General features: G+C 28.5%; 1 protein-coding gene and 1 long non-coding RNA gene across 2 annotated transcripts in view; one reads left to right on the forward strand and one right to left on the reverse strand.

Annotated features, from left to right (window-relative positions):
- Positions 1-18,711, forward strand: part of fw (CUB and Sushi multiple domains furrowed) — a 365,438-nt gene extending 346,727 nt beyond the window's left edge. Inside the window, exons 13-20 of the mRNA XM_075374311.1 lie at positions 67-240; positions 1,001-1,180; positions 3,749-3,985; positions 9,784-9,963; positions 11,027-11,200; positions 12,600-12,779; positions 13,220-13,328; positions 15,708-18,711. Of these exons, the coding sequence (XP_075230426.1) occupies positions 67-240; positions 1,001-1,180; positions 3,749-3,985; positions 9,784-9,963; positions 11,027-11,200; positions 12,600-12,779; positions 13,220-13,328; positions 15,708-15,960 (1,487 nt within the window). The 3' untranslated portion in view covers positions 15,961-18,711. The remainder of the gene's footprint in view (positions 1-66; positions 241-1,000; positions 1,181-3,748; positions 3,986-9,783; positions 9,964-11,026; positions 11,201-12,599; positions 12,780-13,219; positions 13,329-15,707) is intronic.
- Positions 18,712-19,520: 809 nt separating this feature from the next.
- Positions 19,521-26,382, reverse strand: LOC142329599 (uncharacterized). Its single transcript, XR_012757526.1, has 2 exons — positions 26,191-26,382; positions 19,521-20,632 (listed from the first exon to the last, which is right to left on the reverse strand). It is a non-coding gene; the product is annotated as an uncharacterized LOC142329599 (long non-coding RNA).
- Positions 26,383-26,621: the final 239 nt, after the last annotated feature.

A 26,621-nucleotide genomic window follows, 5' to 3' on the forward strand; every position in this document is an offset into this window, starting at 1 on the left:
AAAAATAATTTAAAAATGAGGTAAATGAAATAATTGTTTGAATACGTTTACTTTATTGTCTTACAGTGATAACATGTCCAGAACCAGAAGTGCCAAATGATGGATATGTTGTCGGTTATGACTTTAATGTTCATTCAAGTATTGAATATCATTGCGAACCTGGTCATTTATTGGCTGGTAAACCAACATTGACATGTAACACTCAAGGTGAATGGAATGGAGATCCACCAGCGTGTGAATGTAAGTATAATATATTTTAATTGAAAATTTAATGTACAGAATACAAATTTTAATACTCTTACCATTATTTTTATCATCATTGTTGTTATTATTGCATGGTTTAGTCACTCACTTGGGATGTTGTAATCTCACTTTTGAGTTTCAAGTTAAAAGAAAATTAGTTTGATGTATGTCAGATATTATTTAATCACTGCTTCCATAAGATCATAATGAATGCATTATTTTTATTAATTATTAAAATTTAAATCATATATGTTTTTGCTTAAGCTACATCAAAATTTTCTTGGCATGCTAGTTGTTTTTCAGTCTGTCCATCTTTCCTAAGACTGTAACTCATATAAAGAATCTGCATTTCAAGAGGTACCAATGCAAGTTGTTTTTTCTAACAGTAATTAAGTTTATCTACTGCAGAACCAGTTCCTTTGGTGAAATAAGTAAAGGTGTCACTGTTAGACTTATGTAAACATCAGCTACATACTGATGAGAAAGATGGAAACACTTAACTCCTCACTTTTCCTAGTAAGCCTGACATGGGATGATTTTATTCTTGACAATGGCTGACATTTTCACAGGTGAGTAGCATCCCAATTCAGGTTATTTGCAACTGTTTTGTAATAGCACCTAACACATATAATATAAGTTATATAATATGTTATATAAGTTATATAATAGTAAGTTAAAAGAAATTTATTTATTGTAGTGAAAAAAATATATATCTTTTTCTATAAAAAAAATTTTTAATATATATATTTTTTTATAGATATTGATTGCGGTAAAGTACCTCCAATACCTTATGGATCTGTAAGTTATTTGAATACAACCACATATCTTGGAAGTGAGATTTCATATTCTTGTGTTAGAAATTATAAACTAGTTGGTCCAGCACGTAGAGTTTGTCATGAAAATAAACAGTGGAGTGACTCTTCACCTCGATGTGAAGGTAAAATAATTTTTTGATTTAATCATTATTTTTAAATTTAGGCATTCTATTCTTGTTATCAAGCATATTATTATGTGCCATACTTATAAATTAGATTTGTTTTGTACATAGAATTATTATCCTGTAATTTCAACAAATATTTACTTGTAGCACCCATTACAATTTCATCAGGATTAGTATAAAAAACCTGATATAACAGCATCTCTTATTCAGCAGTCTTTTGACTGAACAGTCGGTTTTATGGAACAGATTTTATTTTCCTTAAAATCAGAATAAAATTTTATTTCTATTAAACAGTTACTTCTCATCTTCCCAACAGTTACACTTAAAACTGAGTATGGCTGTGACCCAAGAGTACAATTGTTTTAAAGTATTAGAACACAGTTATTAAATTTTTATCTAAGATTGTCATATAACTTTCTCACAGCAGTTACAGCAAACTGAACAATTCAACATACATAAGATGTTTTTTTAATATATTTTAATTATGTTTTTTATTGGAATCTTGGCAAAAATTCATCAATTTAAAAATAATCTGCTGTTACAAAATAAACATTACTAAGACTACAAAACAACACATTATTATTTGTTATTTTGTACAGTAATCTATCAGTAGTAATTATTATCAGTAATTTATCTCTGCTCTTCCATAATTATTTATATAGACAAATAATTTTATAAACAATAACTAAAGTGTAGTAGTATATAAAACAATGTATACTAACATTAAATATTTTAACTGCACAATCACAAGTATTCAGAACATTGTTATTTATACTTCTGCAACTTTTTCAACAATGAACTTGTCAAATGAGTAAATTTTATTAGAACAAAGTGGCTGTTTAATATGTTGACTGCATAACATGTCATGTTCTACATCCTAGTGTTGTATAGTAAGACTGACGTGCATATGATGTCTAGTCAGATGTAGTGTGTTTCAACACTGTTTATAAGAACATCTTCATATTCATTTGAACCTATGATTTGTTAGCACACTTTAGTTTACATCAAGCAATAGTATTATTTTTTTCTTCAAATTTGGACTTATGTAATCTCTAAAGGACATCTAAAAGGTGAGTATATAAAGAAAATCTGAATATGAAAATATTATATCTGAAAATGTTAATCTGAATATGAAAAACTGGTCACAAACCAATTGAATCTAATAAAACCTGATTGTTATAAGTATTTTTCAATATATTTATTGTAAAAATAACTGAAATTTCTAAGAAATAACTATAGGATCTAAATAAATATTTCAATCATTACATAGAAAAACTGTTTTATTATTTGTGTTGACATTTTATGAGTAGCATATTCTGCCTATCAGAATAATAATACCTACAATAGTAGAGTCAGTAAAATATTAAATAAAAAATCAGTGGGAAAATAAAATAGTTCAATCAAATTTTAGGTTCCTAGTAACGTTTTATATTATATATACAGAATATTTAATTTCCTAGTTGGCCTGCCCATGTGAGGCACCCACCATATGCATTATTTTTTGATTTTTGATATTCAGGGCATTTTTATTTATGAAAATATGAATTGTAGCAATAGAAGACAGTAATATGAACTCAATGTACAAAAGATAACCCCATTACTGATTTAGCTTGAAAAAATTTAGGCCCACATTCAATGAGTTAATACAGTTTTTACAATAGTTACATTTTTTAAATAACTAATACAACTAGTATACACACACCCACACACATATATATATATATATGTAATATAATACAATACAGAATGCATGATTCAAACATAATATTCAGAACAATTTATTGCTTTTATCAATTTAATAAATTACACAATAGAAAAATAAAACTGAAATTACCAATCAACATACATTTTTCGATCCTCAACCACTTTATTTTTATTCTATTTTAAAAAAGTCTTGACTGTTATTACTTCTGTAGTAGTTGTAAAAAAGGAGGAAAAAAATAAAAATATAGTTTTGCAGCTGATCACTTCTGCATCTTCTTTGATTAGATGTATACGAGTATATGAAAATATTCGTCTAAATGTATTTATTCTCATATATTTACAGAAGTTTTGTGTTTTTATTTGTGATTTTGTAAATTTATGTAAATGTAGGTTTATATCTTCAAACTTTTGATAGACAGTCCTAACTGATTAGATAAATAATGTATATTATTTTTCATTATTTAGATTTGTGTTCCAATATCATTATAATTTCTTTTGACCTGCTAAATGATTTATAATTAATGCTCAATAATTGAAAAAGATGTTTTAATTTTGTACATTTATCCAGTTAATCCATTTTATTAACCAGTTATCTGTTTAATCAATTCGTGATTGCATGAGAGAATGAGTTCCAGAGAGGGAAAAGAAATAACCTTTCACCTTAACATTGACTATTAGTCCTAACATGATTTTCAAATATTTCATGGAGTACATTATTGCAATACATGTTTATATTTATGTGATAGAATAGTCTGCTCCAAGAAATAATGAACACTTCTCAATCTGAGTTTAATAAAATAACATTTGTTTTATATCATGATTAATTTAATAGATGTAACAGTAATAATGTTTTTAAAACAGAAATCAGGTGTCCTGAACCAGTGCTTGCTGCACATGCTATTCTTTCTGTGACTGGTAATGATCGTCTGTATGGTCGTACACTCATTAAGACTGCTGATTCTGCGACATCAATTGCTACTTACAAGATAGGAGCACTTGTTAAATACAGATGTGAAAGAGGTTATAAGGTATTAGGTGATCCTCTTAGTACTTGTGAAGATACTGGACATTGGAGTGGTGATGTACCTCAGTGTGTTTGTAAGTTACCTGTTTTTCAAATTTTCTTTATTAATTATTTGTGAGTTATTGATAAGGACATAACGTTTTTTATTGCTGGAGCTTAGCAGAGTAGTGACCATCTCAGCCTGTTTAACCATCCAATGATTCTGTTTTCTGTTCAAAAGTTGCACAAAAACACAAACTAGTGGGTGAGGTAAAGCTCTTCTTCCTGTCTTCCTAATCAATCAATCGCAAATTTTTTTTGTGCATACTGGTATGGGTCTGCATTACTAATATACATGTATATAAATAAATAATTTTTTTTTTTCTTAAGTCGATTCTTTTGAGAATCATATTCCTCTGCACTATACAAATTATATTAATCTGATCAACCTAAGTACAGAATTAATAAATAAAATAAAATAGGATGACACACCTACCTTATTCCATTATTCATGCAAGAGTGCTTTCACAAGTTACTCACATCATCAATTGCTCCACATAACTTTTAAAAAATTAGATATAAAAATCACAATTAAAACTGAATTAAAAACCATTTTATACTATACTTAAGATTTAAAATTGTTAAAAGATCCTTTTCCAAACTAAAATCAAATCAAAATTAAGACTAAAAATTAAAAATTGCATATATATAAATATGAAGTCATTTACTAAAATTAAATTAAAAGTTAAAACTAAAATCCTGGAATAGACGGAATACCTGTAGAATTACTGTGCAGTGCAGGTGAGGAAGCGATTGATAGATTATACAAACTGGTGTGTAATATTTATGAAAAAGGGGAATTTCCATCAGACTCCAAAAAAAGTGTTATAGTCATGATACCAAAGAAAGCAGGGGCAGATAAATGTGAAGAATACAGAACAATTAGTTTAACTAGTCATGCATCAAAAATCTTAACTGGAATTCTATACAGAAGAATTGAGAGGCGAGTGGAAGAAGTGTTAGGAGAAGACCAATTTGGTTTCAGGAAAAGTATAGGGACAAGGGAAGCAATTTTAGGCCTCAGATTAATAGTAGAAGGAAGATTAAAGAAAAACAAACCGACATACTTGGCGTTTATAGACCTAGAAAAGGCATTCGATAACGTAGACTGGAATAAAATGTTCAGCATTTTAAAAAAATTAGGGATCAAATACAGAGATAGAAGAACAATTGCTAACATGTACGGGAACCAAACAGCAACAGTAATAATTGAAGAACATAAGAAAGAAGCCGTAATAAGAAAGGGAGTCCGACAAGGATGTTCCCTATCTCCGTTACTTTTTAATCTTTACATGGAACTAGCAGTTAATGATGTTAAAGAACAATTTAGATTCGGAGTAACAGTACAAGGTGAAAAGATAAAGATGCTACGATTTGCTGATGATATAGTAATTCTAGCCGAGAGTAAAAAGGATTTAGAAGAAAGGCATAGATGAAGTCCTATGCAAGAACTATCGCGTGAAAATAAACAAGAACAAAACAAAAGTAATGAAATGTAGTAGAAATAACAAAGATGGACCACTGAATGTGAAAATAGGAGGAGAAAAGATTAGGGAGGTAGAAGAATTTTGTTATTTGGGAAGTAGAATTACTAAAGATGGACGAAGCAGGAGCGATATAAAATGCCGAATAGCACAAGCTAAACGAGCCTTCAGTAAGAAATATAATTTGTTTACATCAAAAATTAATTTAAATGTCAGGAAAAGATTTTTGAAAGTGTATGTTTGGGGTGTCGCTTTATATGGAAGTGAAACTTGGACGATCGGAGTATCTGAGAAAAAAGATTAGAAGCTTTTGAAATGCAGTGCTGTAGGAGAATGTTAAAAATCAGATGGGTGGATAAAGTGACAAATGAAGAGGTATTGCGGCAAATAGATGAAGAAAGAAGCATTTGGAAAAATATAGTTAAAAGAAGAGACAGACTTATAGGCCACATACTAAGGCATCCTGGAATAGTCGCTTTAATATTGGAAGGACAGGTAGAAGGAAAAAATTGTGTAGGCAGGCTACGTTTGGAATATGTAAAACAAATTGTTAGGGATGTAGGATGTAGAGGGTATACCAAAATGAAACGACTAGCACTAGATAGGGAATCTTGGAAAGCTGCATCAAACCAGTCAAATGACTGAAGACAAAAAAAAAACTAAACTCAGAAGTAAAACCAAAAGAAAATAAATAAATTAAACAAAATAGACTAGCTTTGGTTAACTAGTCCACTCAGATTTCTATTTTATTTAAATTATTTATTTATTATTTTTTTCTTTCTTTCTTTAGTTTTATTTTTGATTTGATTTTAACTTGGAAAAGGATCTTTTAACAATTTACAATTTTAAATATAGTATAAAATGATTTTTATTTCAGTTTTAATTGTGATTTTTATATATTTGTAAAAGTTATTTGGAGCAACTGATGATGCAAGTAACTTATGAAAGCACTCTTGTATGAATAATGGAATAAGGTAAGTGTCATCCTACTTTATTTTATTCATTAATTCTGTGCTTAGGTTGATCAGATTAATATTTTATATACATATATATATAAATTTAAAGAATTGATTCAGTTCATTTAAGCTCTGAAGATACTTCAACTTACGTCTAGAAGATTGTGTTCATTTATTCTTCAAATTTCATTTATGTTATTAAATTTTTATTTTTATAATCTAAATCATGAATTTTTGTTAAAAAAACAAAATCCTACATTATAAGAGATCATATGTTAATTACATAAAACAAAGCATTTATAAGAATCTTGAATAGGAAAACTAAGTGTCAAGCATCCTGACCTCATAGAGAATACAACTGCCTTGTGACGATCCCGGTCATCATACCAGCCCCTTAATTCCTAGCCCTGATGGGCTACACCGGAGGTCATCTTCTAGATTCTCAATACTTGATTACATATTTCAGTCATCAGTATGGCCTCTTACCAGGATGGCACAGATGCAAATGCCTCAAAAGACATTTTCATCAGTGTTAAATCCCATCAACTAAAAAAATATATTTTCCAAATTCACCTTAACTGAATCAAAAAAAAAAAAATCATATACAATAAAAATTTCCAATTTGAGCTATAACAAAACATTAATCTCATACCTCAAAAACTATTTGTAACACTGCAATTTTGACCTCCCGTACTAAAGCAACCAAAATTACCAATCAACCCACGAATATACCAAACAACAACCGGGCACATTTGCCAAATGTGCCTACTCTGATGGAAAGGTACTCAAATGGGTCCCTAGCCACCCAGGCTACTATTCTACACTGAACACCCTCTGCAGTCCTTTTCAGCACCAAAAACCTTAACAATTTTTCAACAATGCGCCACTCATCTCTAACTTTCCAGTTAGCCTGCAGATCCAGACTCAAACCAATACCCTCAAGCTCCCTGACTACCTCTGCACTCCTAAACTCATATTTTGAGCAGACATATAGCAGCACATGAGATGCATTGAGGACCCTAGCCCCAGTCAGTCAAGCCAAATCGAGCCAGCCTGTCCTGAAATGCGCCATGCCCCAAAAGGAACTAAGTCACATGCCGGTTTGGGAAGATCCACACGTCTGGAAAGAGTCTGTGTATATATGCCCATCTACCATCTCATTCCACCTGTCTTGCCAAATACCAAAAAACCTTCCTCCTTTATTTCATGAATACGCTGCACAGTCAGTTACTCGACTTCTTTGCAGCTTAGCGTAACGTAACTGATGTTCTGACACAAGGACATCAAGAGATTTAAGTGTCAAACAGTAAGTTATTCAAGAAATATCTGTAAATTTACAAACTTACCATATAGTAGAATGGCTTAATTTAAATCTGTATATTTTCTAATTTAATATGTAAAGCCACTCAATCTCATTCTTTTCCCACAAAGAATATCAATTAATAAATACATAGATAGGTGGCTTTCAATGTTCCTCTTAATCTCTGTAATATAAAGAGGAAACACCTGTTTGAATGTTAGTAAAAATTTCAAAAACCACTAAACTAATCTCTACCAAATTTTATCAGTAGGTTCATTTTGTAATCCGAGTGTCATAGAATATATTAAGATGAAAAATTATTTATTAAAACATGTAAGTAATAAATAATCCATTACGGTGCTACAATTCCCATTCGGGCCACTAGGTGGCAAGCCGTTCCTGCAGATGAACTGACACCACAAGTCTTTAGATATCGACCAATTATTTTCATCAGTATATCTGATTTTGAAAAATTCGAGTTAACAGGATAAAATGAGATAACATCACATTTTACTGTTTTTTTAATTATATTAGTATTTTTTTCAATTTCTTGTAATAAATGAAGACACTAATTTGATTTTTGGTGAATAATCTTCATGAGAATATCCTAAAACCAGTTTCTAGATTTTATGAGTGAAATTGTTAAAATGGGGTAAGATTAATTTTTACTATTTTTTTAGTTTCTCTGTAACAAATGAAGATACAAACTTGATTATTGGTGTCTCTGATCATGTGACTATTTAAAAACCAATTTTTTGATTTTTTTGAAATTTAACCTTGAAAGAAGTGAAGAAAGGTAAAAAAAAATTTGAAGAGCGATTGCAAATTTTTCCCATTTCCAAATATACTAAATGAAATATTCAGTCGATTTGGGCTTCCAAATACTTTTCATATAAATAACTAAAAACCATTTTCAGATTTTTAATATTTTAAGGAGTAAAAATTACATCGATTTTTACTGTTCTATGCTACTGCTGTTGAATCAATTTTTATGAGATTTGATAAGATTGTATTGGTAATTTATGTTTGTAATTCCGATTATGTATTTCACGAGTGAAGCAACGATGGGAAATCTAAAAATCAATTAATGGGTGCTGAACTAACCAAACTATTGCTCTGAAGAAATTACATACATTGATGGTTTTTATAAATGAACAGAGTTTAATTTTTATTTTTCATTATTATTCTCACAAGCATGTGTTTAATGAACACAGAGGGATCCAGACAGGAAGGGTATTTAGCTCTGACTGGCTAAACATCTCCTGACCATGACGGGAAATGCAAATAACCATATTGGCGAAGCCAACAAGGATGCTAACAAAATATGCTGTGCAGGAGTTCAATTGTTGGCATTAAAAACAGACTCTAACCCATTAAACATAGTTGAAACCTCTTCTAAGTGAACATATTTTCTTATTTTACCAATGCCTCAGTGCTCTAAAATCCAATAATTTCAACAAAATAAAGAACTGACATTGAAAAAGTGATTTCAACAAGACAAAAGAGCTAAAAACCCAAACAATCTCAAGAGATGAACCGATGGGAGCTGAGAGTCTTAGTATCACTTAAATGCTTAATTAGATAAGGATATATTAAACGACAAAGCCTATACTTTCTTTCGGTTGTACACAACAATGAATTGTGAAAAATCTTAAAATAGTGTGGAATGCTCCTCAAAATTATAATTTAGGCTTGATTACATAATCTTTCCATAAACTAAATATGAAAAGAAACAATTCAGGAATAAGATTGCTTAACTGAAATAGCACTAAATACTTTGTTAAAAATGGTTTATATGATGAATAAACTGGTTATAAAACTTCTTTTTATTGTAGGATTGTTATAAAAACACTATAACTTAGGAGAATATTAAGAATATTTAACTATTTTTTTGGAATTTTAAGCAAACAGTAATAATGAATGTCTACATAATAACTCAACTCAAAACAAATCCAAACATAATTACTTGCAGCATATACCAGTTCAGTTAGTTATAGTAAAGATTTTTCTTTAATGTAATTGCAGTTCTAACCAAGATAGGGTTGTTACTATGTTTTTAAGTTTATTTATTTAACTGATATGTTCTGTTGCAGATGTTGACTGTGGAATGCCAACACCACCACCACATGGACAATTCACTCTTGCATCCAATGCTACTTATTATGGAGCAGCAGTATTATATGAATGTGATAATAATTACCAATTGGATGGATTTGCACGAAGGCTTTGTCTAGAAAATGGAACTTGGAGTTCAGAAACACCTATTTGTAAAGGTATAGAAAATCATTCTACGGCATTAGTTTTTATCCTCTAATTTTTAAACTGTTTATATATTTTTTTTTAATTTGAACAATTTTCTTTGTTAACAGAGTCAGTTTGTGTTTTATCAGTCCAGAATTCTTTTTGTCATTTGCTATACAACAGTGAACATTTTGCCTATATTTTTTGTTTTTTGGTTTATCTATTTTCTCTGATTGAAACCAGGTCTAAAATTTCAAAATAATGCTTTAGACAAAATTTGTTTTAAGTTATACACACTAATTTTTGTGTATAAAATATTAGAAAATTATGAATAAAATATTTTAATTGTGTTTAGGAAATGAACAGAAAACAATGTAAAGTTGCAAAATATTAGCATACATAGCTTACTTATATACCTTTGTCAAGCAAGAAAATAATGGAAAATGTTTTTGACTAAGAAGGAGAGAAAGAGGAAATTCCCAGTTATCCACATCCTTTTGAAATGCTAAATAGCTTATCATTCTTTAAAATAATCAAGTTTCTCCAATGCTAAAGGTTTCATTCCAACTGGATCAGTGATTCTTAAGTTAGAGTGTAATGAACAATTAATATTATTATTGGTTCATATTATTTAATTAGTTCGGTCAATTCAGAATAAAAATCATTATTATTAAAAGATTGTTAATTATTATTATTAGACATAGTTTTTTTTAATCTACTTATCCATTTTTTACTAATTCTTTATAGAGATGCCACTATGCAACTTTTTTTATTTGAAAGTAATCAACCACTTCACACATTCTTGAACTGTTAAACATTAAGTGAATTTTTTTTTACCTTTTCTGCTGGATTATGCAAAAAGCTACACAAAATAACTCTAAATGCATAAGTTTATAATTGACAAATTTTATAGAAATAGTTTAATAATGTAAAAGATTTTATTAACTAAGATTAATGCAAAATATTTTATTATAACTAAAAGATTTTATTATAATAATAACTAAATGTTTAATATTATTAAATGATTGATTAATTGTACATCAATAATGTGCTCATAAAACTGCATCTATAAATCTTTTTCTTTTATGTTTACAGAAATAGTATGCAAAGAACCAGAAAAAATGGGATCTATGACAGTTCAAGTCACTACACACAGTGTTGATGGTATAGCTCATTATACATGTCCTCGTGGCTCTGTCCTTGAAGGAAATGCTACACGTACCTGTCTAAGCAAAGGAACATGGAGTGGAAAAGTGCCACACTGTACATGTAAGTTTTAGTTTTATTTACCTATTTAATTTATTTGTTTAGTAAATATTGGTTTATAAATAAATTTATATTTTAAAAGAATTACAGTCAAGCTTTCTGTGTAACCTGAAATAGAAAATGTCTTTAAATCAGCCCACAAGTACAATGCTAATAAAGCATTGCTTATTAACCCCATAGGTTAATAAACATTGCCAGTATGAACTGAAACCATTGTTATTGGTGGCTGAATAACTAAAGTACCTATCCAGAGAAAGGTTAGGAAACAGGTACTGGAAGATAATCATCCCAAATAAAGGCTACCTCCTCAGAAGATCAAGGTAATTTATAAGCTAGAGAAAGGTCACTTAAAAAGAAATAAATTTTATTGTACACTTTATTTTCAGGTAAAAATGTTTAAAACCTTCATTGTGTCCAAACTAAATTTCATTCTAAATTAAGTTTCTTAAGAGACATGGATATAAAAATTTAAACACTATATAAATAAAAAATATATTAATTTTGTTATGCACCATTAAACACACCCATATTTTTTTGTTTAAATTAATTCATCTTGAAAGATAAGTTAATTTAAATAAAAACATACGATAGATTATACGAATAAAGCTAAAAATACTAAAAGTGATACATTTATAACATATAAAAAGTTGTACTGCTTACAGACAAACAGTGCAGTAGAAGTAAAAAAAATTTCCATGACATCCTAACAATTTTACAGTCGCTTACAAAATAGTGTAATATTCATCTCAACAATATGCTACATGTGAAGAGTACATGCCTTTAAAATTAATTTTTTTTAGACCAAGATAATTAAGTCAACTGTTCTGCTAGCTGTTGTGTATCTAAAATCATCTCTTGCAAACGTCTTAAAAACATCAATTTTGTTGGTCCTACTTAATTTATGATAAGAAATTAAATTCCAACTTTACAAACAACTAAGTGAAATAAACACTCATATCATAACTACTAAATATAACCAAACTTCTTATTCAGTTAACGCATCTAATATCAATTACTAATATATTCTTCAAGGAAAAGGAACAAATAAATTGTCCAGCCTTATACACCTCTATAATGTATCGAGACTTTATATAGTAACTAATGGTATCATTTAATTGGCAAGATTAATTTTTCATATTATGGTTTAAAAATATTGTTCAATTTTTGTTTCCTCTTTTTATGAATAACTTATTACAAAGCTTGTAATCTGTAGTTGATAATTAGATGTGAAAATTCTATACTATTAAAAATTCTTCTCTTGGATTTAGATCTAACATTTTTTAGATGAAAGAGAGGCACACTATGATTCAGTTATAGAGGTCAACATGTTTTAAACATGAAAATGCAATATTTATATTACATCTTACATATGAACAAGAACATTTTTAATTTTTTGTTTCAGCTGTTGATTGTGGTCATCCAGGTCCTATTGAAAATGGTAGAGTCATAGTTATGAATGGGTCTACAGAATATAGCAATGCTGTTGAATACCACTGTATTCCACATCATCAACGTATAGGCCCTTACTTAAGAAAATGCATGGAAGATGGACTTTGGTCTGGCGAGGAACCTCGCTGTGAATGTAAGTATCAATCTTATTGATTTTACTATGTAATTTACACAAATAATTATTGTATGTCTGTTTGTTATCATGTCATCCCTTGTGAGAAAAAACTACTGTCTTATTGGTCAACAAACTCCTGGAAAATGAAAAAATCTGAATGAATTTGTTAAGGTGTAATACGTACTAATGTACATATTACATTAGTAAAAACCTTTATTGTAATAACATAAACAAAACACACATTTTTTAGTATCATTTTTAAACATCTTGTATGAAATAGTTCTCATGTATTAAAGGGATTCTTTGACAATTATTGTACGTGTATGAGGCATATATTTTAACTAAGTCCTTCTAATCCATTTATTTTAAAAGTTCTTATTTAATTTATTTATTTATTTTAAAAGTTCTTTTAATTATTAGAGAAAATGATGGTTATATCAGTGTGTTCTTTGTTTCAGTAACTGCCGATCCCACATCTGAATCACAAACTCTAGGTTTAGCTATAGGCATAGGAACTGGTATAGTTGTTTTTCTACTACTCATACTTGGTCTAATTTACCTAAGACTGTAAGTAATTATTTGTTTTTAAGTAATTAACTGTTAAGTAAATTTTAATTGTTTATTATTTAGTTCTTGTATTTTTATTGACAAATTATGTTTGATAATAATCTTTAAACAGAAAAAATGAAGTTAATTTTTGATCCGTTGAACAATGTGAACAATACAATATAAATCAATATTGCGACAGACTCAAATTACCATGTACAAAAATGTAATCATTTTCTCATGCATTAGGTACACCAAAATGAAATGAACTTTCCTCAATAATTTTTAATTACGATTATATGACTTCTTTATTACAGATATGGTCAAATATGCTGTAGAAAATGAAGGAATTGGTGTAGAAGAAAGGAGAATAAATTGTATAAGGTTTGCTAATAAAATGGATTTTTTTTAGAAGATAAAGATTTATTCAGCAGATGATTTCAAAATGAGAAGATGATGTGTATGAATATGGAATATTAGTGAATATTTTAACTAAAATAAACAGAATAAAAAATAGTAAATGAATGTATGCACAAAAGAAGCAAGAACTGAACAAGTAGAACAATGCCTCAAATAGAATCAATACCTCAATTACAGAACGCTGCAAAACAATATTAGTAATGTCTAAGGAAGTTTTTCTAACAGAAAAAAGAGCACAGATGTTATATAGTAGAATGGAATTAGAGTTTATGAAATGTCGTGTGAAATGTTATGTTTGACATTTACTTCTGTATGAAGATGAAATATGGACATTAAGAGAAAGAGAAAAAGAATGACTAAAGGAATTTAAAATGTGGGTGTGGATGAGACTGGTGAAAATTAAATGTGCATTGAAAAATGAAGAACTAATGAGAAGAACTTAAGCAATAAAAGCTTAAGTAGAACAATTCAAAATAGGATAGCTAACTGGCTAGGACATGAAGGATTGATTGAAACAGTACAAAAAAGATCACTTGAAAATGAGAAAAAGGAAATGTAAGTTTTCAGATGTTAAAAGTTTACTTGGAAATAGAGAAGAATGGGGATATATATGGTGGAAGGAACCTTTATTTTTCCTGTTTAGCCTCTGGGAATCACCGTCAGGTATTACTTCAGAAGATGATATGTATGAGTGCAAGTGAAATGTAGTCTTGTACAGTCTCGGGTCGACCATTTCTGAGATGTGTGGTTAATTGAAACTCAACCACCAAAGAACACCAGTATCCACGATCTAGTATTCAAATCCATATAAAAGTAACTGCCTTTACTACGATTTGAATGTTGGAACGTTGAAAATCAGCTGATTTGCGAAGACGCGTTCACCACTAAACCAACCCAGTGGGTGGTGCAAAGGACCTGGCACAAAACAGACCACCATACAAAGATTTATCTACTTTTTAGATTCTCTAAGAGTAAATGCAAACCACAAATATGAATCAAAATCATTTTTCATTAATTTTTGGTCCTGGCAAGACAGCAAATAACATATTTTTAATAAATGTGGTTCGTTAAGATATGAAATGACTGAAGGAGTAACATATTGAGGAATAAAAGGATGTGATGTAGAAAACTGTCTATATTTAATGAACCAATTTTGGCTGATATTATTAAACTTAAATGTTTAATAATTCTGGTATAGTTTTTCTTTAATTGGGCAACTACATATTATTGATTAATTACTGCAACTGTAAATTAAAGTAACATGCCAGTTTTTAGCTGTGGGTAAAAAACTAGTGTAAATCATACACATAGATAAAACAAAATATCTACATCAGTCCATAAAAACGTTTTTCATTAGTTAATATTCTGCTCTTCTTTTACAGTAAAAAAGTTAATTACTTTTAAAAAAATTACCTTTTTGCTAAATACATAAAAATAAAAATAAATATATATATATATATATATAATATACAACTGGCCTATATCCAGTTTCACAAGCAAGAAAGATATTCACCATTATTTACTTTTCTTAAATTGAATTTTTTTAACTATTGCAAACAACTTTAATATTTATTGTTTGAATTTTTTAGCTTAATATGATCTCTTACAAAACTTTGACTTAACATTATTTTTAATTCACTCTTTTGGCTGAAAAATGAAGGTTTAAGTTTTAATAAAATTGTATGTGCTAATTCATCATAGAGATAATTAAAAAACATCTGGCAGTAACAAAGAAAATATTTCCAGATTTCCATCATTCTCTTCTTGCTTTATAACAATCTGTAATATAAGTTTTACTTGATTTTAGTAAAAATTAATGTTACTATCATTAATATTCTTAAAATATGGAGCTAAAAAATAAATAAATATGATGTTTATGTAGGAATATCAAAGAAGTGATAACATTGTTTGAATATATATGAAGGTATCAAAGAATGTATTTTTAAAGTACAGTTATATTCATTTTGATTGTTTTTTCAGTCGAAAAGAAACTCCTGTTAAGAATACAGAAAACATTGAAGGCGCTGTAAGAAAAGAAGATCAAAATGCAGCTGTTGTTTCTTATGCAACATTTAATGATGGCAATCATCATCATAATATATATGAAAATATTCATGAGACTGAAGATATGTATGATGCACCTTATGAAGAGACAAGTCATTATGAACCATCACCAATCTCAAGGAGAAGTAACGGACCAACAGTGACTATAAATGGTGTTGCTGTTCGTTGATATTTTACTGAAGACTGTTTTAATTATTTAACATATTCCTAGTTAATTTATAACTGATTAACGGAAACCTTCAGTAGGGTTTCCAAAGTCTTTTATGAAAAGTCAATTTAGAACATTACCTGTGTTAAATTCAGTTCTGAGAGTTATAAAATGATCCTACTTTTACTAGAACTGATTAATTTGCAACTTATCAGTCCACCGTAAAATAAATTTAAGATGTGAATCAATACTAGAAAAATATTTGATACCGCATGGGAAAAACAACCACTAGCAATGTTTTGGCTTATTTCCATAAAGCCAAGTGTATCTTAGATATTTGCATTTTCATATTTTAACTGCGCAATTGACTCACTATAGTAGTTACACCTTGGCAGGGCTTATCTAGAGTTGGGACTTAAGATTTCAACTACCAGGTCAGGAGTTAGTCTAGTGAAAGTCTGTTAGAGATTTCATTTCTGTACATAGACATGTATGCCCTTTGCAAATTTTTTTTGAGTAGCTTGTTAACAACAACGGTACTGAAACAGAATTTATATTAGGGCAAAGAAACATATGTAAAGAATGTTATACAGAGATAAAAATTTATAAGGAAATGTTACAAAACATCAAGATGATTTACCATTACAATTGTAATGTTCCATTGAAGAGATTGCAGCTAATTTTTTTTTTTTAAATCATAAAACTTCATTAACTTTGTACAATATTAAAAATAATAGTTATTTAAATTTAATAAAGCACATAACAAGATTCTTAATTTTGTAGAGGTTATTACTTCTTATCATTTACTTTTTTGTGTAATTCAAGTGTTTTTGGTCTAAATGAGGGAAGATTCCATAAAAGAGGACAGCCCCAGCTTTTTGAAAATTATTTCTACTGTATCTAGCTAGCCCAATGGCCATAAAAGTATCAATATTTTTCTGAGAACAAAGTTTTCACTTGGAAACTATGTAAAAACTCTTGGCTAATAACCCACATATAACTTTAACTTCATTGCCATAAAGCAACAAGAACTGGAATATACTCAGCAAAGGTGTAAATGGGATGTCCCGTCAGTATCAGCGGCAAGAGAAACAAAATAATAAACCTATTACTTCCCATAACTATAGTTATGTCCAGCATTCCTAGCTAATTAGATACTTCATCTAATTACAGACCTGAAGAATTGTACTACAAACATCAATTAAAATAAATTCCTGCAGAAAGTCCAACCATTTCAACATCTGATCTTTGAAATCATCAAATAAAATTTGCATTCATATACAGTCTTCTCCACAAATTTTCTACCTACAGACAAACCAAACAGAATGACAAGCTGTTCAGCAACTCTTTTATGTTAGTACACATTAAATAAATAATTACTACTAGTATCATGCGTGAAGTAGTAAGCCAGCCACTTGTTTAGTTATGAACTAAAATAACTGTTATTATGTAAGAAAAAAACAATACACAACTAACATTATGTATTTTATATATTTATTTAATATATTGTTTAACTCCATAAAGAAATAGAGTGCATATCAGAGTAAGGAAAACAAATGATACTAGTAATCCATACAGCACATCACATTTATATTGTTTAATGGTATTTTTCCTTTTCTTAACTATGACTTGTAAACTAAGAAAATTTTCTACTGCTGTGTAGTAGAGCATATTTCTCAATTAGCTTAAACTTTTATCACTGAAGAGGTTCTAAGGTAACAAACATTAAAAAATAAATGGTTAGTATGACAAAGTTCATAAACTACTCATGATAGGTAGATCATTCTCTTTCTCCAGCCACTTCTTCTTAGCCCTTTTTTACCAATATCGATTCTATGGGTGTAGTTCTGACCCTGCTAGGTTCTCCTCCAAGCTTAAAATGACAGGATGTGAAGAGCAAGTATACTCTTGGTATCTGGTATGGGGAGCTGCCTATGGACCAACTCAGGGATATTTCGTGTCCGGTGGTTGCAATTTCAAGGCTGAAATGCTTTTCAGATAAAACTGAACCTCCAGATTCCCCAATACTTAATACACTTGGTAATATTATGTTAGATATTAATAATTATCTCAGTCAATGATATCGTGAAGCAGTATTGAGTAACATTGTATACTGGTTGTTTAATTAATTGTTGTTACCTATTAGTCAAATAATAAGTTCAATTCTAAGTAAATTTTAGATTATATTCTTTAACTATTATCATACAGGTATAAATTCTATTTGACTTTTTTTAATCAAATATTATTGAGAATTAGATAAAAAATCAATGAACATGAAATAAATAGTGCTGAGCACAATTTTCACTATATTAAGGGATCTAGTGTTATCACTTTAATTAAATTGAAATTTACTCAAAAAAAGGTGTCTATAAGAAAGAAATTGCAATTTTTTGTGTGAATATTCTTTATGCAATATAAAGTGCTTAGTTTGAGATTAAATGCAGTATCTCATCAGACCACTGCTGACCAGCAGTATAATTTTGTAAAGATAGGTATGAGATTAATTTCAACAACCCTTTGTTCATATTTTCCTTAAGCATACGATGATGATCTATATTAACTATAGATCTATACTATTATATATAACATTTATATATAATATTTATGGAATAGTATACACCGTGATCCGTGAAGACTTCAGTTTTTCAGTCGTTTTAAATTATACATAACAAAATATAATTATTAACTTGATAAAAAAAATAAAAAAATCCTTGAAGGATGTGTCAAAAGTTATGGTTTTTTTTTTCTCTGAATTAATTTTTGTCAGTTTGTTTAGATAGTCATACTTTAATTTTTATAATGTTTATAAATTTGAAATTTTTATAGATTTATTATAAGAAATTTATACTTTACATTAGTAATAATATTACTTTTAGAATACATATAGAATAATATGTTGGTTTTTCAATTATTTCTATTTTCCTGTGAATAATAAAATTGAAAAGAGCATTTAAGAATAAGAATTATTGTAAACACTTCTCAACTGTTTCATCTTTTCAATTTTATGTCAATAATTGTTTAGCATAGATCATGTGTAATAAGAGTAAAATAAAAATAAAAAAAATTGTAAATGAAAAAATAAAATAGAAAGAGTGAAAAAAAATTATTAATAGACAGTAATAATAAATTATTAAATAGAAATGATAACTTTTTTTTATAATGTATAAACTTATATTTAACTAGAATTATTATTACTATTTTTTATTCTATAGATAAAAATAATTGTATTTACCATTTACTAATTCTTCTGTTGTTTATAACTTACAAGAGTTCTATGATCATGCTGCTTGATTTCTTTTAAAAATATTTTGTCATTCCACACAATTATTAAATGGAATGAAAACAAAAAAAATAATAAGCACTCAGTGTTAAAATATTATAAACTGTAAAAAAAAAGACGAGCTGTTGCCACTCTACTTGCTTGTGACAAGAAATTTGTTTTATATTTTATTATTATTAAATTTTCACTTCATTTACTTTAATCTTTAAATTCTGATAGAAAATAATTTTCTATCCCCTCGAAGAACGTTATATATCAAGAATGGACATTTTATAGGAAACAAGACAAAAAGATGTTGAAGTTCAAAATAAAATAAACCTTTATTAATGAATACAAATGGCTGTTTTATCCTCAAAATGAATGGCTAAGGCCAAACTAAAATTAAAAAAATGAATTTATTACCTATACCACAGATGTGTATATACATGGGTATATATTTGTGAGGTTGTAAGTCACAAATTTTTGTCTTAGTATAATAAACACTGTATATTATTTACAATAATAATTTTAATATTTTAATGACCATATAAATATAAAATGATAAAATCAAAATAATATTACAATAAAATATAATAAACAAAATTATATTAAATCAAAAACTTAAAAACAAATATTCCTAAACTGAAAGGTCTAAATGACATGCTCTATTGAATTCTTTAAGATAATGTCATGTCAGCTAAATCCTTCTTTCTTTTATCAGCAAGAGGCAAAATGTTGTTCAATTGTATACCTGTTGTACAATGTATAACAGAACAAAATGTTACAACAGGCAAAATGTTGTACAATGTATAACAGAATTTGGTATCTTTAAAAGATGCCAATTTCACCTAGTTTTTTTGATAATGTTGAATCTCTCCCATGGTTGTTAAATATTATGTGATTTCCAAACAAAAATAGCTAATGGGTCACCAACAGAATACTTTAACCAAAGAACATGGGTAATTTTCAATTCCTGTTCCTACTTAATAATATAATTTTCAATTACATTAAAATCTAAAATATCTTCCAGCTGAATTTCGGTTATTATAAAATGGTTGCTCAATACATGCCTCTCCTACAACATTTTTCCATTCAGATGGTACCGTAACATCCATTACGCTTCTTTTCTTTTCCATGAGATCAAAATCCCTGTCACAGGGCATAAAGCTACGGCCTGATACAAGAAATTTTTGTTCATTGTGGTAAAAAAACTAGTTCTTACAAAATAATTATAAAGAGCAATAAGTTTCCAGTTGTAGTTTTTCCCTGTGCTATCTGTTTAGATGGCTCTTGCATTTGTAAACAATTACACAGCTTCAATGACTGCTAATTATAATAAATTGAATAAAATCCATTGAATTGTTTCCTTTTTATATCTTTATTGAGTTTGGCACATCCACGTTTAAAACATCCCTTTGGACTGCTTACTCTATCCTGAAATTAAAGAGAACATCGATTAAGTAACTAAGTGAAAGATAAACAGAATTCACAATCAAGCAATAAAATACTTAGACTGAAACATAATTAATTACTACTACTGACTGTGATATATAAAAACATAAGAGCCCACAATGTTTGGTTTCAGCTTTACCTGTAAATAGATTACTTTTAGGGTAAACAATGAATTATGGCCACAATCTCAAAAAATTCTACTTCAATGAAATACTGTTCATTATCCATTTTTTTTTTTAAATAGGATAAAAATAAAATTAATCTTTATGGCTGGATGCAAACAAATTTAGTCTAGGCCCAATAATGGCAAGACTAGAATTATTTTCTTTAACTCAAACGCAAATAGTATATAAGGTAATAAAATTAAATACAATGATTGATATACAATATTGTTTCACTCACCTGTTCTGAAGGTAATTTTTCCGATAAAGTACACCCAGATTTTGAAATCTATGTTTCTCACTATATCTTACTTCTTATTTTTACCTTGCTTCCATGTTGAAGGTTCAATTTTTCTTTTACGTCCCTTACTTAATGTTTTTTATTGCACAGGGACTGAAAATAAATTCTACATCACCAATGGTGGATAACAATATTCAATATTCTTTCACAGGAAGTCAATTATGAATGTCTGTGGTTCTTAGTATGGACAAAATCAGCTGATTTTTATACCACTATGTTTCTCATATGATGTACAACATTATTTCATGGAAAACACAGAACCGCCAAAAATTGATATATGTTTTTTGAGGGGACTCTTCATATGTTGCTCCATACATTTTTAACATGCTTTTATTATTAATTTTATAAAAGAAAATTATTTGTTAATATTGTGCATCAAATTTCAGTGACATTGTTTTAAAAATCTATCCTGAATAGTTAAACATGATGAAATCTATTGTGAAACAATTTCATCAGTAAATTCTTCTCACAAGCCAGCATCAAGCTTTGAATGCAAAACACCAATGATTATTTAATATATAAGTCTGTGTTTGTATAATATATATTTCTAAAATATATGAAAATAATGTACCAGGTGTCCCAAAAGTCGCTTGACTGAGAAATACAATATTTCAAAAGCTAAAAACAATACTTGCACTGTTAAATCAATAATAAATTTTTTATATATTGTAAAATTTACTATATAATTTTTTTTAAATCTTACAAGAGTTGCTCAAAATGCTTTCCACATAAAATAAATTCTTCACGGTGGTTTTTTACACTTCTAACCAATTAATTATTTACACAAATCATTGTGTCTAACATTTCAAATTTATCTTAAATTATTTATCTCAATTACTGCAAATCTCTAGGATTATGTGAGAAAACATCATTTTTCAAAAGTCCCAAACTGAAAAGTCTAATGGTGTAAGATCACATAATCTTGGTGGGCAGTCAGTTATACCATGTTTTCCAATCCACCTGTCAAAGTTGCTGTCAATAAATTCTCTTACCAATAAACTGTAATGTGGTGGAGCACCATCTTGTTGCCACATTAAATTATTTCCTAACAAAGGATTATTTTGTAGCTCAAGTAAAACTACTTCTTGTAACATTTCAAGGTAAGAATCACCACTTACAGTGCCATTGAAAAAGTATGGACCAACAATGCCACCACTCCATACACCAGCTCACACATTGATGTCTGGTACTAAATGTACCAGGCATCAAGTACTTTGTGCGGATTTGTGTCACTCCAGTACACATAGTTATGACGATTGACACAAATATTTCATTTAAAAGAAGCTTTATCCACCACAAAATGCAATTTTGAAAGTTAGGCTCTGCCTCACAGCATATTACAAACTATTCACAGAATTCAATACACCTGCCAAAGTCATCTTTTATTAAATTTTAATGCAATTGTGGACAATAAAGCTTTGTTTCAGTGCTTTCAGTATACAATACACTCTACTGCGAGCAATATACAACTCAGCAAATCTGTTATGAATAGATTTCTTCAGGCTCTGAATAACTGATTCAACAATGGTTGTTAAGTTATCTTCACTTGCAGCAGTTTCAGGTTTCCCACTCCTTGGCAAATCATGTATACTTTCAGTTGTATCAATTCGTTTATCAAGGTTGTGGATTGCTGGTCTGGTTGAATCTGGAGTTTGAGGAAATGTTTCTTTAAATTGCTGAACGATTTCATCATTATTTTCGTTGGTCTTCTATCAAAATTCTAAGAGAAAAACATGTTGTTTGGTTGTTAATTTATGGTTCATGGTTAATTTACAGATCAACACTGGTAAACATGAACAATGAACTATTCAATCACTATGAAAAAATGAAAACAGTATAAGTAGTGTTGCCAACCTAACAAATATGAATTTCTTAAACATCAGTCATATGACATAAATACAAATATTGTATTTCTTGCTCAAGCGACTTCTGGGAAACCCAGTGTAAGGTTAAACATAGGAAAGATTAATTAAATATTTATTAAGTTATCTTTCTGTAACTTAGTTCTATGAAAAAAGTAAGTTTATACAGCTGTATTGAGTTTTTTTATAATCGAGATGAATCAGTTATCCTACTGCAATGCTATACAGCAATTGTATAAAATATAATAATTGTATTAAATATATGTTTAAATTCTAAAATTATTTTTAGTTTGTATACTCAACTGTTACGTGCATTCTGAATAGAAAACTCACCAACTGTGTGGATTTGCCCGTGCACTAATAGTATCACAATAAATGTAAACTTTTTCTACGCCCCTCCCCTAGTAAGGAATTCAGAGGAAATGACTATTTATAGAAGAAATAAAAACTTTATCATACGAACATCTTGCTTGATTATTTTTGTTCCTTTTACAAAAATTATTTTACAATTTTTATTGATATATTATTTTACTTCATATATCTATAGAATCCATTTAAAAATTTCAGTTCTATATAAATAAAAAATTAAGTTTAATAATAAATCTTTTTTTAAAAATGGAATGGCAAGGATGGGTATTTGAGCAATAGTGAGTATATATATCTGTTTCGCGATATATCCTTTTCATGCGCTTCACTAAAATTAAAAAATGTAATACAGATATCTAATTATTAGACAAAACAACACTAAGTGAACTTAAAAAATGTGAATATCATAAGTTTTATGTATAATAAACTAGATTTGATAATTTCATTTTTTATGAAGTTATGTGTGTGAGTGTGTGTGTGTGTACATAGTGTTTTTTTTTAATAAAATTGAATAATTAAGCAATATACTAATGTATAATAAATAATAGTGATAAAAAAGAAGCCAAAATAAATGTACAGTTTGATTTATAAGTTTTTTCTTATTTTTGAATGTACATTTTGTATGATGTGTGTGAATATGCAATTTTTTTTGTATATAATATTTTGTGGGAATTTTTTTTTTTGTTAATAAAATGTAGTTTGTTAATTTTTATTGTGTTTATTACTGTATATAATATTCACTAATTTTTTTTTTTATAATATAAATTATGACTTACCCATCTAGATAAACTTTTTTGTTAAAACTACTTAACCAAACATGCGAGTAATTAGCTGAAATATCAAACACTGGATATATGTGTAATGTTATTCTATAATCAGTACTAACAAGAAGAAATCAATACAACCGAGAAAAAATAAATAAAAATGATTAATTTCTATCAACAGTAACATAAAAAATTTATTCCACAAATGATAGCATTTTGTTAAAACGGCATTAGTCCATTTTTCTGAGAAATCAACTTTCTTCTCATTTTGAAAACTTGATATACAAACAAACCAAAATGTTAAGACTGGCATCAATCAGCTCATTAGAGTAAGCTATACAGCCACTCTTAATATTTTGCATTTTGTTAAAATGCATTCTAGGTTTGATGCCCTTTTATCAAAATGTGATTGGCAGCACTGGGAGTTGACAACTGTTTTGTTAGTTTTGCAGCTAATAGCTAGTCGGTCACTCATGCACTCTTAGTAACAGTGTTCTGAGTTTTTAGGTAAACATTAACTTTTATTGATTAATGCAGTATTAAGCTATATTTTGATAACGGTTTTAAACAACCAAGTTATTGTAATGTCGAACAATAACCATGCTGAAGATGATGTAGTTGAAACTGATGTCAATCATCCTATAAAGTATAATCCTAACGCTCATAAAAGGAATCAAATCAAAGAAGCCATTGTGAAAGGACGATCTTATGTAAATCAAAAGAGAAACAATGTACCAGAGAAACGGCCAAAATTATCTTGTGTACAGGATCTGTTTTTCCTCAGATAACTGATACTGAATGTCTTCTGAAAAAAAAATATCTCATGTAAAAAGTGAAACTAATACCTTGTTTGTAAACAAAGAAATGGAGGCAAAATAAAGGCTCCAATGAAATCTTCTTTTCTGTATTACTACCTTAAGGATGTTATTCCAAAAAATAAAATATACTCTAAGTTAATTTTTTCAGATAATTGTTATGGGCAAAATAAAAACAAATTTCTTAGCAGGTACTTGTATCTAGCAGATTTTGGTCAGTTCTCTAAAATTCAACAATTTTTCCTGGTAAGGGGCTGTATTTTTTTCGCTGTGATCAAGACTGGAGTTATTAAGACGTTTAAGTGACAGGATCTACACTGCTTGTGAGGTACTTGACAAATCATCAAAGTTAGTAAACCAGGAAAATTTATGGTCAAACAAGTCCACTGCAATGAGATTTTAAAACATGGTGGAAAAAGTTATACTAATTATGCTCAATTTCTAATGAAAGAAAGGGATTGAGTAAAGAAAACAGCATTCAATTTGCTATCAAATTGAACGCTGTTTTCTTTAAACTATACCTATACCTATACTTTGTATATAAATCAAATTTGAAAGGTAATACAACCACCTATTCCATTATTAGTAGATTACGCAAACATTTTTCATGTCTGTAAAAACCAGTGTGCCTTTTAATACCCCAAATCAGCTTGCATACCATGAAGGCAATATCCCATTGAAAGAGGTCAAGGCACATGATATAAGGAAGGTGCTACATTATGTTCCAGGTGAACATTTGGATTTTTTTTTTTAAATGCCCAGTTGGTAATACAAAAGATGACTTGACATCATCTTGAAGAGGCAATAATTTTAAAAACTTACGTGAAAAAAGCCTTACTTGCTTAACATTACTAAGTTTAAAAACAACATTTCATTTCTTTTAATGTGTTTTGGTAAATTTAAACTTCTTTAATATAATGTTAATAGATTTTTTTTTTCATTAATAAAACTTGTTTAAAAGTAAAACAGTTTATTTTAAATCCCATTTATTTTCCATTTTTTTAAAACAGCATCTATTCAAAACATTAGAAAAATTAAAAAACTATGAGTGAAAATTTTTAATACATAATTTTAATGCAAATAGTAGGTCCTATCAAAAACTTATATAAAATAATAAATAGTCTCTTAAAAAAAATCTTGGTTTATTTTACACAGTTTTTTGTTGTTTTCCGAAAATTTTGTTTTACAGATTGATGCCCTTTCAACAAAATGCAATTCAAATAGAAGTTTGTCAAAGTCAAGCTAAAAAAAATAGGAGTATATACACTTACTTTATTTTACTTTTTAAATGGCTCACTAATGATGTTCATTACATTAAATCTTCATGAAATGGTTTGTTTTCATACTTTATGAACAGATTCATCGCTTTACATAATTTTATTTGCTTCTATCAGTTTGCTTTCTTTAGGAAGTTGTGGAATCTGAAATTAAGCAGAAAGGAAACCCTTTTTTAAAACATTGAATTTTTCCACATAATTCAGTTACAAGTCAAGAATTGGTATTTATTTTTAACATATTATTTCCTGTAATTAATCATAATTTTAGGATTGTGTGTGAACATGTTGTAAGTTAACAAATGATAACCTGAAATCTTAAGTAAATAAATTAGTACTTGAATTTTAACCATCCAGGAATTTCCTACTTTTTAAGCGTAACTTAACAGTAGATTTAATTTCTATGTATATATTTTAAAAATTTAATG

This window comes from Lycorma delicatula, chromosome 8, assembly GCF_047948215.1.
Source record: "Lycorma delicatula isolate Av1 chromosome 8, ASM4794821v1, whole genome shotgun sequence".
NCBI classification, from domain to species: Eukaryota; Metazoa; Arthropoda; class Insecta; order Hemiptera; family Fulgoridae; genus Lycorma; species Lycorma delicatula.